The sequence below is a fragment of the Neopsephotus bourkii genome, unplaced genomic scaffold, assembly GCF_033783945.1.
Source record: "Neopsephotus bourkii isolate Nb327-2 ecotype Australia unplaced genomic scaffold, CSIRO-AGI_Nbou_v1 NB_936, whole genome shotgun sequence".
In the NCBI taxonomy this organism is placed as follows: domain Eukaryota; kingdom Metazoa; phylum Chordata; class Aves; order Psittaciformes; family Psittacidae; genus Neopsephotus; species Neopsephotus bourkii.
In genome coordinates this window covers 716,723-727,550 of record NW_026901430.1, presented here as the reverse complement: position 1 = coordinate 727,550, position 10,828 = coordinate 716,723, and the positions used below count along the sequence as shown (strand labels likewise).

Genomic DNA, 10,828 nt, shown 5'->3' with positions numbered 1-10,828 from the left:
AAAAATGATTAAATATTTTTAAAAAAAGAAACTTCATTAGTGGAAGTTATTTCTAGCTTTGCAAGAGCAAAACAGACTTTAAGGAGCGCTTAGCATGGCAGGATCCTGTTTGTCACACCATTGGGGATTTTTCTGTTGATCAGTACTATCGTCTTTCTTTGTAGTAATAGCTGTGTTCTGAATACATGAAGGAGCTCAGCAGCTGTGAGAAGCTCCTACTGCTGCAAGAGCAAGAGACTCTGTAAAATTCTGACAACTTTTTGCCTGTGTGCTAAGTAGCAGCTGGCTCCTGCTGAGTTCAAAACCAAGTCCCCCTTTTTCCTCCCATGTGAAACAGCCTCAAATCATATACACAACTGAATCCCTAAGAACTTAAGCAGGAGCTAAAACACACTGCTATTTGACAACTTGTCCATGTGAAATGCTGGTCTCAGTTCCATTCTTTGAGAAGAAATGATTGCATTATGGAAGCTTGCCAATTAAATTTTACCATTATTGACCAAACCCCACAGTGTTGATTTATAGGAACATTATTTTGTGGGAAACTTCTAGGCATGTGTTAGCAGCCTGTTGGTAATTGAGGAATATCTCTTTCAAGTAGTTCACTTGTCTGCCCTGGGGACAGTGGACTTTGTCTTCAGGTACTTAAATTCTGTACCTTGACTTCAGTTAATGGTAATTGAAGGAGAAACGTTTCTGCTTATTGTAGTACAAGTTCATATCTTTAGATAAGAAGGGAAAATCTTAGCATTCTAAAGAAATATGTAAGATTACCCTGTCTCTCTATTGTGGTTTACAGTTTAAAAATGTATTAATGGAAAAAGTTTAGCTTGAGTTGTACAGGGTTTAAAAGTTAAATGTGACTATGTATTGTATGTTTATATTTTGTATGGATCATACAGTATTAGTTCTAGAGCAATGTTTGTCAACCCGTGCCTTTCAGAGTACCTTGTAACCTTGCCACAGGAGGCAAAGTGAAAATATACCAACACAAGAAGAGCAGGATGGATGGTGCTTGCATTCCATTATTGTGTATTTTTGTGTCTTGGGGTATGTGACAATTAGATGCTATTGCTCTAGAGTGAGAGGGATTAGCACCAGCACTTCATGTACCAAACTGAGCCACGCTGACTGTGTCAGCAAGGAATTTTTTATTTAGATATACTTCAGCTCGAAGTCTGATTTTAAAGAAACCATTATTTCTAGAAGCAATTTTTTAAATATTTATCTTTGTATGAAAGGACAGACTTGGCTGGCACTGTCACAGAGTGCCACTTTATTCTCTTGTCTTAGCCACTCTACCCCATGCAGTTACAAATGCACCAAAGGGTGTTTGCCACCTTGCACTGCTTACTACACTTTAAACGTATAGCATTAATCGTTCATCCTACATGTTAGGACTTCCTACCTCTAAAAGAAATACCAGAATGGTGTGGAGCGTGTGTAATGCACATGTAAGACTTTAAAGAATATAATTTTATTTTACCGAAGTGTCATTTGAGTTTTTTCATGCGAAAGCTGGGAAGGAGAGAGATTTAATATTGCAGAAGGAAGTGGCAATGTTAAATACACAGGCTCTCTGTGTCTAGCTACAGAATATTCAATGCCTGTAGTAGACCCAGAATTTCAATACTCTGGGTCATTCTACAGCAGCACTTACCCCATCCCTTAAGTTACACCAAACTTACTATGCCAAGTTCAGTTTCTGAAGTCTTGCAGTGTTTAATATATGGCTCCACCACTCTGTTTCCCCCCTCCCTGCCAAACCAGCACTGTAGCACTGGGGCAAAGGTCCCATCTGCAAAGAAAGTACTTGCTGTTTTATTTCAGGTGGTGTTTATTGACACAAGTGCAAAACCAAAGTATTTTTCATGCTGGGTCTGTCAAAGCATGTTGATTTTGCAGTGTTAAGCCAAGATACAGATTCTTACTCCTGCAGAATGCCATAGGAATCATCCTTCTTGCTGTGTATTGCCTCTGCTGAGGGTAAAATACAAGAGCACATTCCCGAACTGTAGAATTCATACCCAACCAAAGAACTGTACTATAAAATCTTAAGTTTTGCGTGTTTATGTTTCCAGCACTAACTTCAAGGAAAAACAGGGGAAGATAAACTCTGTAGCTAATGGTACTTCTATGTGTTTAAAACTTAGATCTTAGCTGTAAGATCATTTTTGTAATTAATGTGATGTAGAACTAGTGCAACATTGAAAACTTGGAGAAAATAAATAAATAGATGTAAACAACTTGGATTATTTATTTTTATTTGTTTTCATTTTCTTTTCACTTCTGAAAGCTGTTTCGCTTTCCCAAAAATCCTTGCCACAGTCATTCGTGTTCGCTCTTAGAAAGAATCTTTACGGGAGAACTAGGTTGAGCTTCCATCAAATTACCTGCCCCCAGCTGCAGCTTCTCTTGGCTTTCATCACTGCATGCAGCATGACTTTTGTAGAAAAATGGAAAAAGGTCTCTAACATTATGATTTGTGGACTACAGAGTTCTGAGATTAGTACAGTTTTCGTTTTTCTATTTAAATATAATAAAACAGTAGTTGGTATTTGTAATTGTTACAGAATACAACAGCCTGAGTTCAGAGAAAGAATACCTCCAGAAAAGGCTACTTCCAGATATTGGGAGTTCTGTGATAATCATTTGAACATCTCGGTGTAAATTGGGAACTACAGTGTGAAAATGGGCTGGAAGTGGTAGTTTGTGATCAGTTTTGGTGATTCTACATCTCATACTTCAATCAGTATTAAAATCAGTTCATTATAAACACCAGAACAAACTGGACCTGGCAGAATTGATGACTGAAAGAAGCTAGAAGGAGAAATGCAGGGAGCAACTTGGTTGTCTTAGCCTCTAAGATGGGTAAAATTCTTTTTGTATTTCCTTCCCTCTGCTTCTGACCTTTCTAACAAGGCCATTTGCATAACAGATGCATTGTGAAGCAGAGCCCTGAGCTTACGTCATTGAATGAAAGTTGACCTGCTCCTCCAAGGTGATGTTAGTGTTGAAACAGGAGCAGGGGGCTCGAGCTGTCCCTTAGGAAGCATCATCAGAGCTAGAATTTGTGCAGAATGGGAGGGAAGGGTGTGGAGAATGATTCTTCATGAGAAAGGAGCAGGAAGTCAGAGCTGAATGTCCTTCAGTCTGTGTCTGGACTTCACAATAGGCAGGCGTGTCACTTGTGTCTGTTCCCAGCCTCCACTCCAGATAAGTTCACTGACACCTTGAGGACTCACCTGGGTGGTGTCAGGTTCCTGTTGGAACAGAAACGTCAAACCCTCAGCGGACTGTGAGCCGAGGACAGTCGCCACCAGAAGCAAATACCTGTAGACGTCTGCATTTTGTGAATCAGCAATGAAGCAAGTGGAGAAGTTCATTTTTTTCTGCCACCTGATGTTTGTCAGTAGTCTAGTCAAGACTACAGAGGCGTTTTCTGTGCGTGCTTCTCTAAATTTATTCTATTTCGACACCACTAGCAACAAGTCTGTGTCCGAGCACTGCATGTGTGGACTGTACGGATTAAATTCTCCTCTACTTAGTGCTCAGGGGCTTGTGGGCATTCCTGTGTCTGATAATCTTGAAGCCTGTGATGCAAATACCCGCTTCACCGTCACAAAACCACCGTGGATAGCACTGATTGAAAGAGGCAATTGCAGTTTTGCTGAAAAAATTCAAGTGGCAACCAGAAGGGGTGCGGCAGCAGCTGTGATCTACAACAAGCTGGGCAAAGGCAACAGCACCGTCCTGATGTCGCATCCTGGTGAGTATCACAGCGTGAAGCGCTGAAACATGATTGTTTCTCCAAAGTTTGGTCCAGGGCAGCACAGGCTATGAGGAAGCATTTGTGTTTGATGATGATTGTTGCTTTAATCAAGGAATTCAAAGAGGGAGAGAAAGTATTGTGCAATTTGGGTCTTCAGTGCTTAGTAAGAAATATTCTGCTGATGTGTTCAGAGCTTGGTCCGGTGTAGCTGAACTGGTGAGTCTTGGAGTTAGTACCAGTTTTTACTTGTACAGCACATACATTGTTTTATACAGTGATGTAGAGACCCACAGTGTCTGCTTTGAAGGCAGACAAGGTTAGAGGACACAAATGAAGCTACAAGTGTCTGCAAGCATAGGCATATGCTTTGCAGGTTGAAAGCCAGATTTTGGGGTTATTTTTTTGGATTGGCTGGAGGTTTTTCCTAAATTGCCCTAGTCCTTTATGAATTGTGGCAGACCTCCACCTCTTACTGGGATCCCTCATTCCTTCAACAAAAGGTTAGCCAAAATGATTGTAATTGGCTGTTTGGCCCTCACAGCTATGGATCTGTCATTAGGGGAGAACTGAGAAGTAAGCTGTGATACTGTATCGCTTGGCTTTTATTTCTGTTTGTGTTCCTCTAGGCCACCCATCTAATAAGCATTTTAGTACAAAGCATACATGTATGTACTAATTCTTTGAAATATACTTTGGTGGAGCTGCACTAGGAATCCTTTGGCTTAAGCCTTTCTTGTCTGATTCTGTGAGCAAACTGAGCGATTCCTCATGTCTTTCCTCATGAACCAGTGTTTTACTGGCCACAGCCCTGTGCTGGTTTGGGTTCTCCCTTCAGGGGCTTTGTGACTGTGTACCCCACACAGGGGCAGTGGACATGAGTTGCCTGACACAGGAGCAGCCAGGCTCAGGGTCTGTGTTATGCATCTGTAGGAGCATCACAGGTGCTTTACAAAACAAAAAGGCATTCTAAACAAGGTAAAGATCCTAAACAATAAAACCTGTGCTGTACAGCACTGACAGTGCAGCAGCTTGTTGCACTACACAGGCAGCTTTGACTCTCCTGATACCACAATAGTAGTAATGTTTGCAAGTGTTTGCAAATGGAGCTTACACACACTGAAAATGTGCGGCCAATAATCCAGAGCTTTTGTCCTACCTCTTGAGTGGTGGTGGCCCCACCTGGCTCAAGGAAACCTGTTCCTCCAGAGGGCCACGGAATGGGATGGAACCTTGTTCAGATATGCTGGATGACTGGAATGTCTCTAACACAACAGCTAGACTAGGGTCCAGAAATAAAGTGATAGTTTACGATGAGCTCTGAAAGCAGATATTTTTCAGATATATTATTTTTCTAAAACTAAAAATATTTTTAAAATCTTGAAAGCAACAGAAGCATCACCCAACAGTGTATTTCATGAGGCATGAAGCCCCATCTTTCTTAATTTAATTCATTTAGTTTACTCAAAACGAGTGATTTTTATAGGACTGCTTCCTTTAATCACCCTATCAGACTAAAGTAGCTATGACAATCTGTTTAGTTGCAAAGAGGGTTTGTAGATCAGTGCAGTAGTCGTGTGTTAAACGCAGTGAGGGCAAAATACTTTACTGAGAGGAGTTCTTCATCTAATCAGCACAGGAAATGCATCTTCTCCTTTTGTTTCCCTCAGCGCAAAGTGTGGAGCTGTATGTTCCTTGGGTACAACAGAAGCATCCTGAGAGAGGGGTGGCCACTGCAGCAATGCTTAGAGGAAGATTGTGCTTGGAGATGACCTATTTTTTTACAGCAGAGTTGTTCACAGGGCTGGGGAAGGAAATCGGTTTGGAACCTGCCAGTGGTGGCATTGCCCAAGAGAGGTCTGAGGAGACGTGGTGATGAATGCTCTCTGACGTTTGGGTACGGGACCTTTGGAGATGAGACGCCCTGTTGGCAGGGTAGTGAGGGAAAAATCCACCCTGCTGCTGGCAGCAATCCGCCAGCTCCTGGTCCAACAAGCAGCAGCAGTCTCCAGGCCTATCACCTGGCTCCTGGTTGGGGCCAGCCCTGGCATCTTCAGCCATCCATCTGTATGGCTCTACTGTACAGGGCTATAGGAATCCCATCACCTTGGTTATTTATTAGGCCTTGGGGCCTTGGCTGCAGTTTCTCACCATCCTCCTCGCTTCCTGATGACTTTTAAAATCAATAGAGCTTTCCAGCCAACCTTATTTTCTGTTACAACAGTACAATATTATGTATGTGTTTCACATTGTAAAACGCCTGCTTAGTCTTTGCAATGGGCAAAGTCCAGGTTTGCAGGAAACACTGGTAATTTAAAGTTGCTGGGAAGGAACAAAGAGAAAACAGGCCCCTCTTGGTGACTCCTTCCTCATCCTCTGCCACAGTTCCTTTTACCTATCACCTGTTTTATCTGTTACAGGGAATTAGTTTGTTCTTTCATACACAGACGTAAGATAAAGCTGATACATTGAAGGCTTCTACTATGGAAACTTCTAGAGGCCAAGTTATCAGTGACAACTTTCCCATTCCTTTCCAATTACACAAATCACTGGTGGGAAAATGCTTTACTGTAATCTGAAAGATTTTCTGTAGGTGTTTGTGTCTTATTTGCATGAAGTAAGATTGATGGAGTGGTTCAGGGACTAAGCTTTTACTACGAGAAAAAATGTCTCTTTTAGTAGTTCAGCACACACTTGATCTTCTTTGGAAAGGGCATCTGCTTCTGTAACAACAGATTACCAGCACCACTCCTTGAACCTTTAATGGAAATTCCAGGAATTACCAAGTTTTTGAAAACCAGACGAATTTCAACAAGACATTTTGGGGCTCCTTGATTAGTAACAAACACTGACCACAGATGGTAGCAGAACAGTGGTGCTCTGCAGGGTCACAAAGCAGCTTGGTTTGGGCCTGTGCTTTGTAGATGGTTCTGACACAGGCTGGTAGAGGGCTGTATCCTCCTGTCACTGTGTTTTTTTCCCCTTATTTCCTGTTTGTTTATGAGAGGAAATAGGAGAGTGGAGATGGTGTATTAAAATAAAAATTGACACACCATTATTGCTGCCATTTGGATACTAGCCCCATAGAACAGCTAAGCTAAGATATCAATATACAAAATGTCTCCAAGGGATTTACTAAGACTCAGTGAAAGGGGACTAACTCTCTTACTGTTAAAGCCTCCAAGAACAGTCCTCTGGCAGCAAGCAGGTACCTCTGTGTGTACAATAGAAATAATTGGCAATCCTGACAACTGAAAAATGTTGTGGATTTGCATTTCCTTCCAGCTTGCCTCCAGAATATTCTGTAGCCTCAAAGTCTCACTTTTGTTATCTCAGAAGTCTTTTGAGACAGGATCTTCTTAGCTGTTAGCAATACCTGTTATAAACTAGTGAGCTAAATGCCTGACAGTGGAGTTTGGTTTTATCTTTTGATTTGAAAGCTGGTATAAAATCATGCTTGGGTTCACCATCTTAACTCTCTACAGTATCATTGATCTTCAGAGTCATTTCTGTTTTACAGCACATTTTGCATCATCACCATTGTTTACTATAGAAAAAGGTTCTCTGTGTTAGCTTTGAACAGCCTGTAGGACCTGGACATAAAACCAAATGAACTTCCAAGAACATCTAAGCAAAGCCCATGCCATGAACTTTCCTCTTAATTTATTCCTTGTGAAGTCAGTGGCTCTGCTAACAGCAGTCCTGGTGCCTCCATGAGGTCCATGGTCTCATAGCATAGACTAAATTGCTCCATTTATTGGCTGAGAAGATTGTCTTAGTGGTTCCATGTCTTTGATGCAGTAAGAGCAGCAGGTGCAGGGAGGGCAGCAGCAGGAAGGAAGCACACGGCCCTTCACCAGTGGGAGCCATCACTGCAAGGAGAGGCTGGGAGAGCTGGGGCAGGTCCATCTGGAGAAGGCTTGAGGGGTTCTCATCCCTGTGTACAAATTCCTGGTGGGGCCAGGGATGTTAAACATGAAGGAGCCAGACTGCTCTCAGTTGTGCCAGTGAAAGAAACAGGGGCAATGGGCACAAACAGAAATTACATGAGAAAAACTTCTTTGGAGCTTGGGCAGTCCTGTTAACCCCGTCAGCTGCAGCTGGGTCCAAGCACCAAACCACTAAACCTCACACACAAATCCAGAGAGAATTTTCTCCTTCCTGTTTTTAGCATTTCTATGCTTTGCTCTAATGCTTGTTTCCCCCTTTCTGGGGCTGTCTCTACTGGGGTGGCAAGTGCCTCTTGCAGCTTGTCAACAGGTCTTGGGGGTGGAAGGACAGAAGGGCAAGCTTGGCAAGTCTTTGGCCTCTTGAGCCGTTGCAAAGCTCCCACTGACATTACTGGGGTCACTGAAGTTTGTCACAACTTACATCCTAATTAAGCTGTAAAAGCTGAGCTTTTACATTTGTGTGATCTTAAAGGTCCCCGTTCAGTGTTTCCGTCTTTGGTTCTTGGTCCCATAATCAAGGTTTTCAGGACAAGCTGGAGACACTGCAAAGCTTTCCCTCTTGGATGTAGTGCGTTTTTCACAGAGGCCTGTGCAGATTTGATGGAGATGAAGTCAGAACTGAAATTAGGCACACTCACACCGTGGATGACAATGCTCCTCGGGGGTATGCTACTGATTTCTGCGAGTAGCTGCAATGTGTGGTCCTTTAGTTTGTGCATATGCACAAACAAACCCAGAAAGGGCAAGCATTTTGACTTGGACTCATTTCTTCCTCGAAGGGCTAAGTGTCAGTTCTGTTCTTGAGGATGTGTTCAGACTTCCAGCCAGCCAATGCTCCGCAGTTGGTCAACTGCATTACATGCATTACATGGAAAATCTTGGTTCCCAGTCTGGATGGAGATTGCCCAACACTCTGCAGGGGAAGGAAACCACTGATTCAGTCCCCTGCTTGGAAACTCCACTGTCACTGAATGAAGACCACCACTGAATCAACATGCCTGAGTAGCATCACGCTTCAGCTCCATGTGAAATCAAAGCAGACCAAAAGTACGTGTTGTCTGGCAAGTTCTGGCCTTTTCTTGTACACTTTTTGTAGTTTCCATTTTTCAGAGAAATTATAGATGCTTTTCTTTTTGGTTTTGCTCAAGGCTCCGTGAATCACCTGTGGAGAATGCTTTTATCTTCACTTTCATTTGCTTGCATCTCCTAGATATGGCTTATTTCTATTTATCAACCAGCTTCCTTTGAAATGAGAGCCAGAAAACATAATTTCATGAAATTGCAAGTCTCTTTGATGAGAGGAGGAGGGCACTCAAACCCGTGTATGAGCATCCATTCCTTTTGTATCTTCTGCCTTTGCTGACAGCGTTTCACCCATATTCTCTGGGCACAGAGGGCACATGTAGTGCTGTCACATCAATTGGTCCCACTGTGCCAGGAACAGGAGGAACAATGTTTGCTTCCCTGGCACTGGGGACTCTTGCACACATCTGGCGAGCTGAGGGAAAGCGTTTGGTGCCAGCACGCTGGGCAATCCGATGCACTGGGGTTTTTCCATGTTCAGTTCCTACAGCCGTAGGCTGGAGTTTCCACGTTGTGTTACAGCCAAACAAGCTCCCCGATTCATCGTGAAGCTTAGCTGGAACTGGCAACCTCCGTGTGCCTTCTGCACCAAGTCACAGGGATCACCTCAGCTTCTCCTGGAAGCTCCTAAGCCCAGAGGCAGGAGGTGGGCAGGTTTCCAGTCTCAACACCTCCTCCAGCGGGAGCCTGTCCTCTTCGTAAAGCAGCAAAGGACCACAAGCTCCATTCTCACACCTTAATTCTTTTCTCAGCTAGCTTAAAAGCTTGGGACGCTTTAGCCCACACTGTTACCTACTCTAGAGCACCAAGAGCTCTGCCCAAGCCCTTTCTGTTGTTGGTGATGGACATGAGCTGGTTTGGGATAAGGAAATGCAACCTCTGTTGTCTTTAACTTGTGATTCAGGGTAACGTTTGTTCATGGATTTTTGTGTCCCATGACATTCAGTGCTGGGTTCCATTTTAGGGTGCTGCTTTTGATTGTTTTTTCCATTTTTATGAGTGCTTCTCCTTTCCACTTCACTGTTCAGTAGAGAAGGTCCAGAGACATGGTCAGATCCATGTGCAGCACTTGGAGGGTTCAGGGCTGGCTCCTGTCATGCTTTGCCCCAGCAGATTTCTTATGTCTTTAAAAGCTTTCTTCCAAAGACAGAGATCCTGAGCTGGGTGCTTGAATAAGAAACAAATGCAGTTTTGAAGGACATGAACATACAGGTGTCTCATCAGCAAGATAGCCTGAGTGACTTGGTTGACATCAAAAAGCAATATTTAGCATACACATGTTTTTTTTTATCTTGAAAAACAAATATGTTTAAATATTTACTCAAGTAAGATAAAGCTCCAGATAATGATAGGGTCCATCCCTGCAGAAGGCAGTGGCAGCATTCCCAAGATTTCACTTGGTTTATCTGAAAGGCCTGCCCTACTTTCCGAACTTCTCCGAGTCTCCACCAGTAGCCATGGGGAAAAAATGGAAGCCAGAATTATGCAGCATAAATTTTCAAATAATAAAAATCTTTAAATGTTAAAAAAATTTTGTCATCAGATCTGTGCCAGAAATGCCTTCATGCTCCACCTATTTCAGATGTAATTCTGCTTCTGATTTTGTGGGCGCCCATTAAAGCTACTTACCCTGTCATTCTCGCATCTGACATGATAGTCATCATGGGCCACAGTGCTTTCAATTTCAGGAACTATTAGAAAGCTCTCATAAGCAAATTAGCAGAAGTTGCACTACTGGTTAATAATACGTTGTGCTATGTGCCACGGCCCTGCAATGTCTGGCTTCTTTCTCCAAACCGAATGTGCTTTCTCCAAACTATAAAATCTCAACTTTTTATGTAAAGGAAGGAAAAGAAACCCAAAACAAAACAGTGAAAAATCCCCTATCAGTGCTGCTCTTGCCTGACCCCTCCAAGCTTCCTGGCAGCAATGACTATTTTTAATTGCTGCTCAACATGCTTCTGCTGGGAGCTGCTTCTGCAGTTACAGGTAACTGCGCTGGAAACCATCAGACAAGCCACATTTG

At 42.9% G+C, this 10,828-nt stretch overlaps 1 protein-coding gene across 1 annotated transcript in view; it reads left to right on the top strand.

Moving 5' to 3' along the window:
- The first annotated feature begins 3,000 nt into the window (after positions 1 to 3,000).
- The window catches only part of RNF128 (ring finger protein 128), a 39,263-nt gene continuing 31,435 nt past the window's right edge, over positions 3,001 to 10,828 (top strand). The window contains exon 1 of the mRNA XM_061358004.1: positions 3,001 to 3,769. Within this exon, the coding sequence (XP_061213988.1) occupies positions 3,364 to 3,769 (406 nt within the window). The 5' untranslated portion in view covers positions 3,001 to 3,363. The remainder of the gene's footprint in view (positions 3,770 to 10,828) is intronic.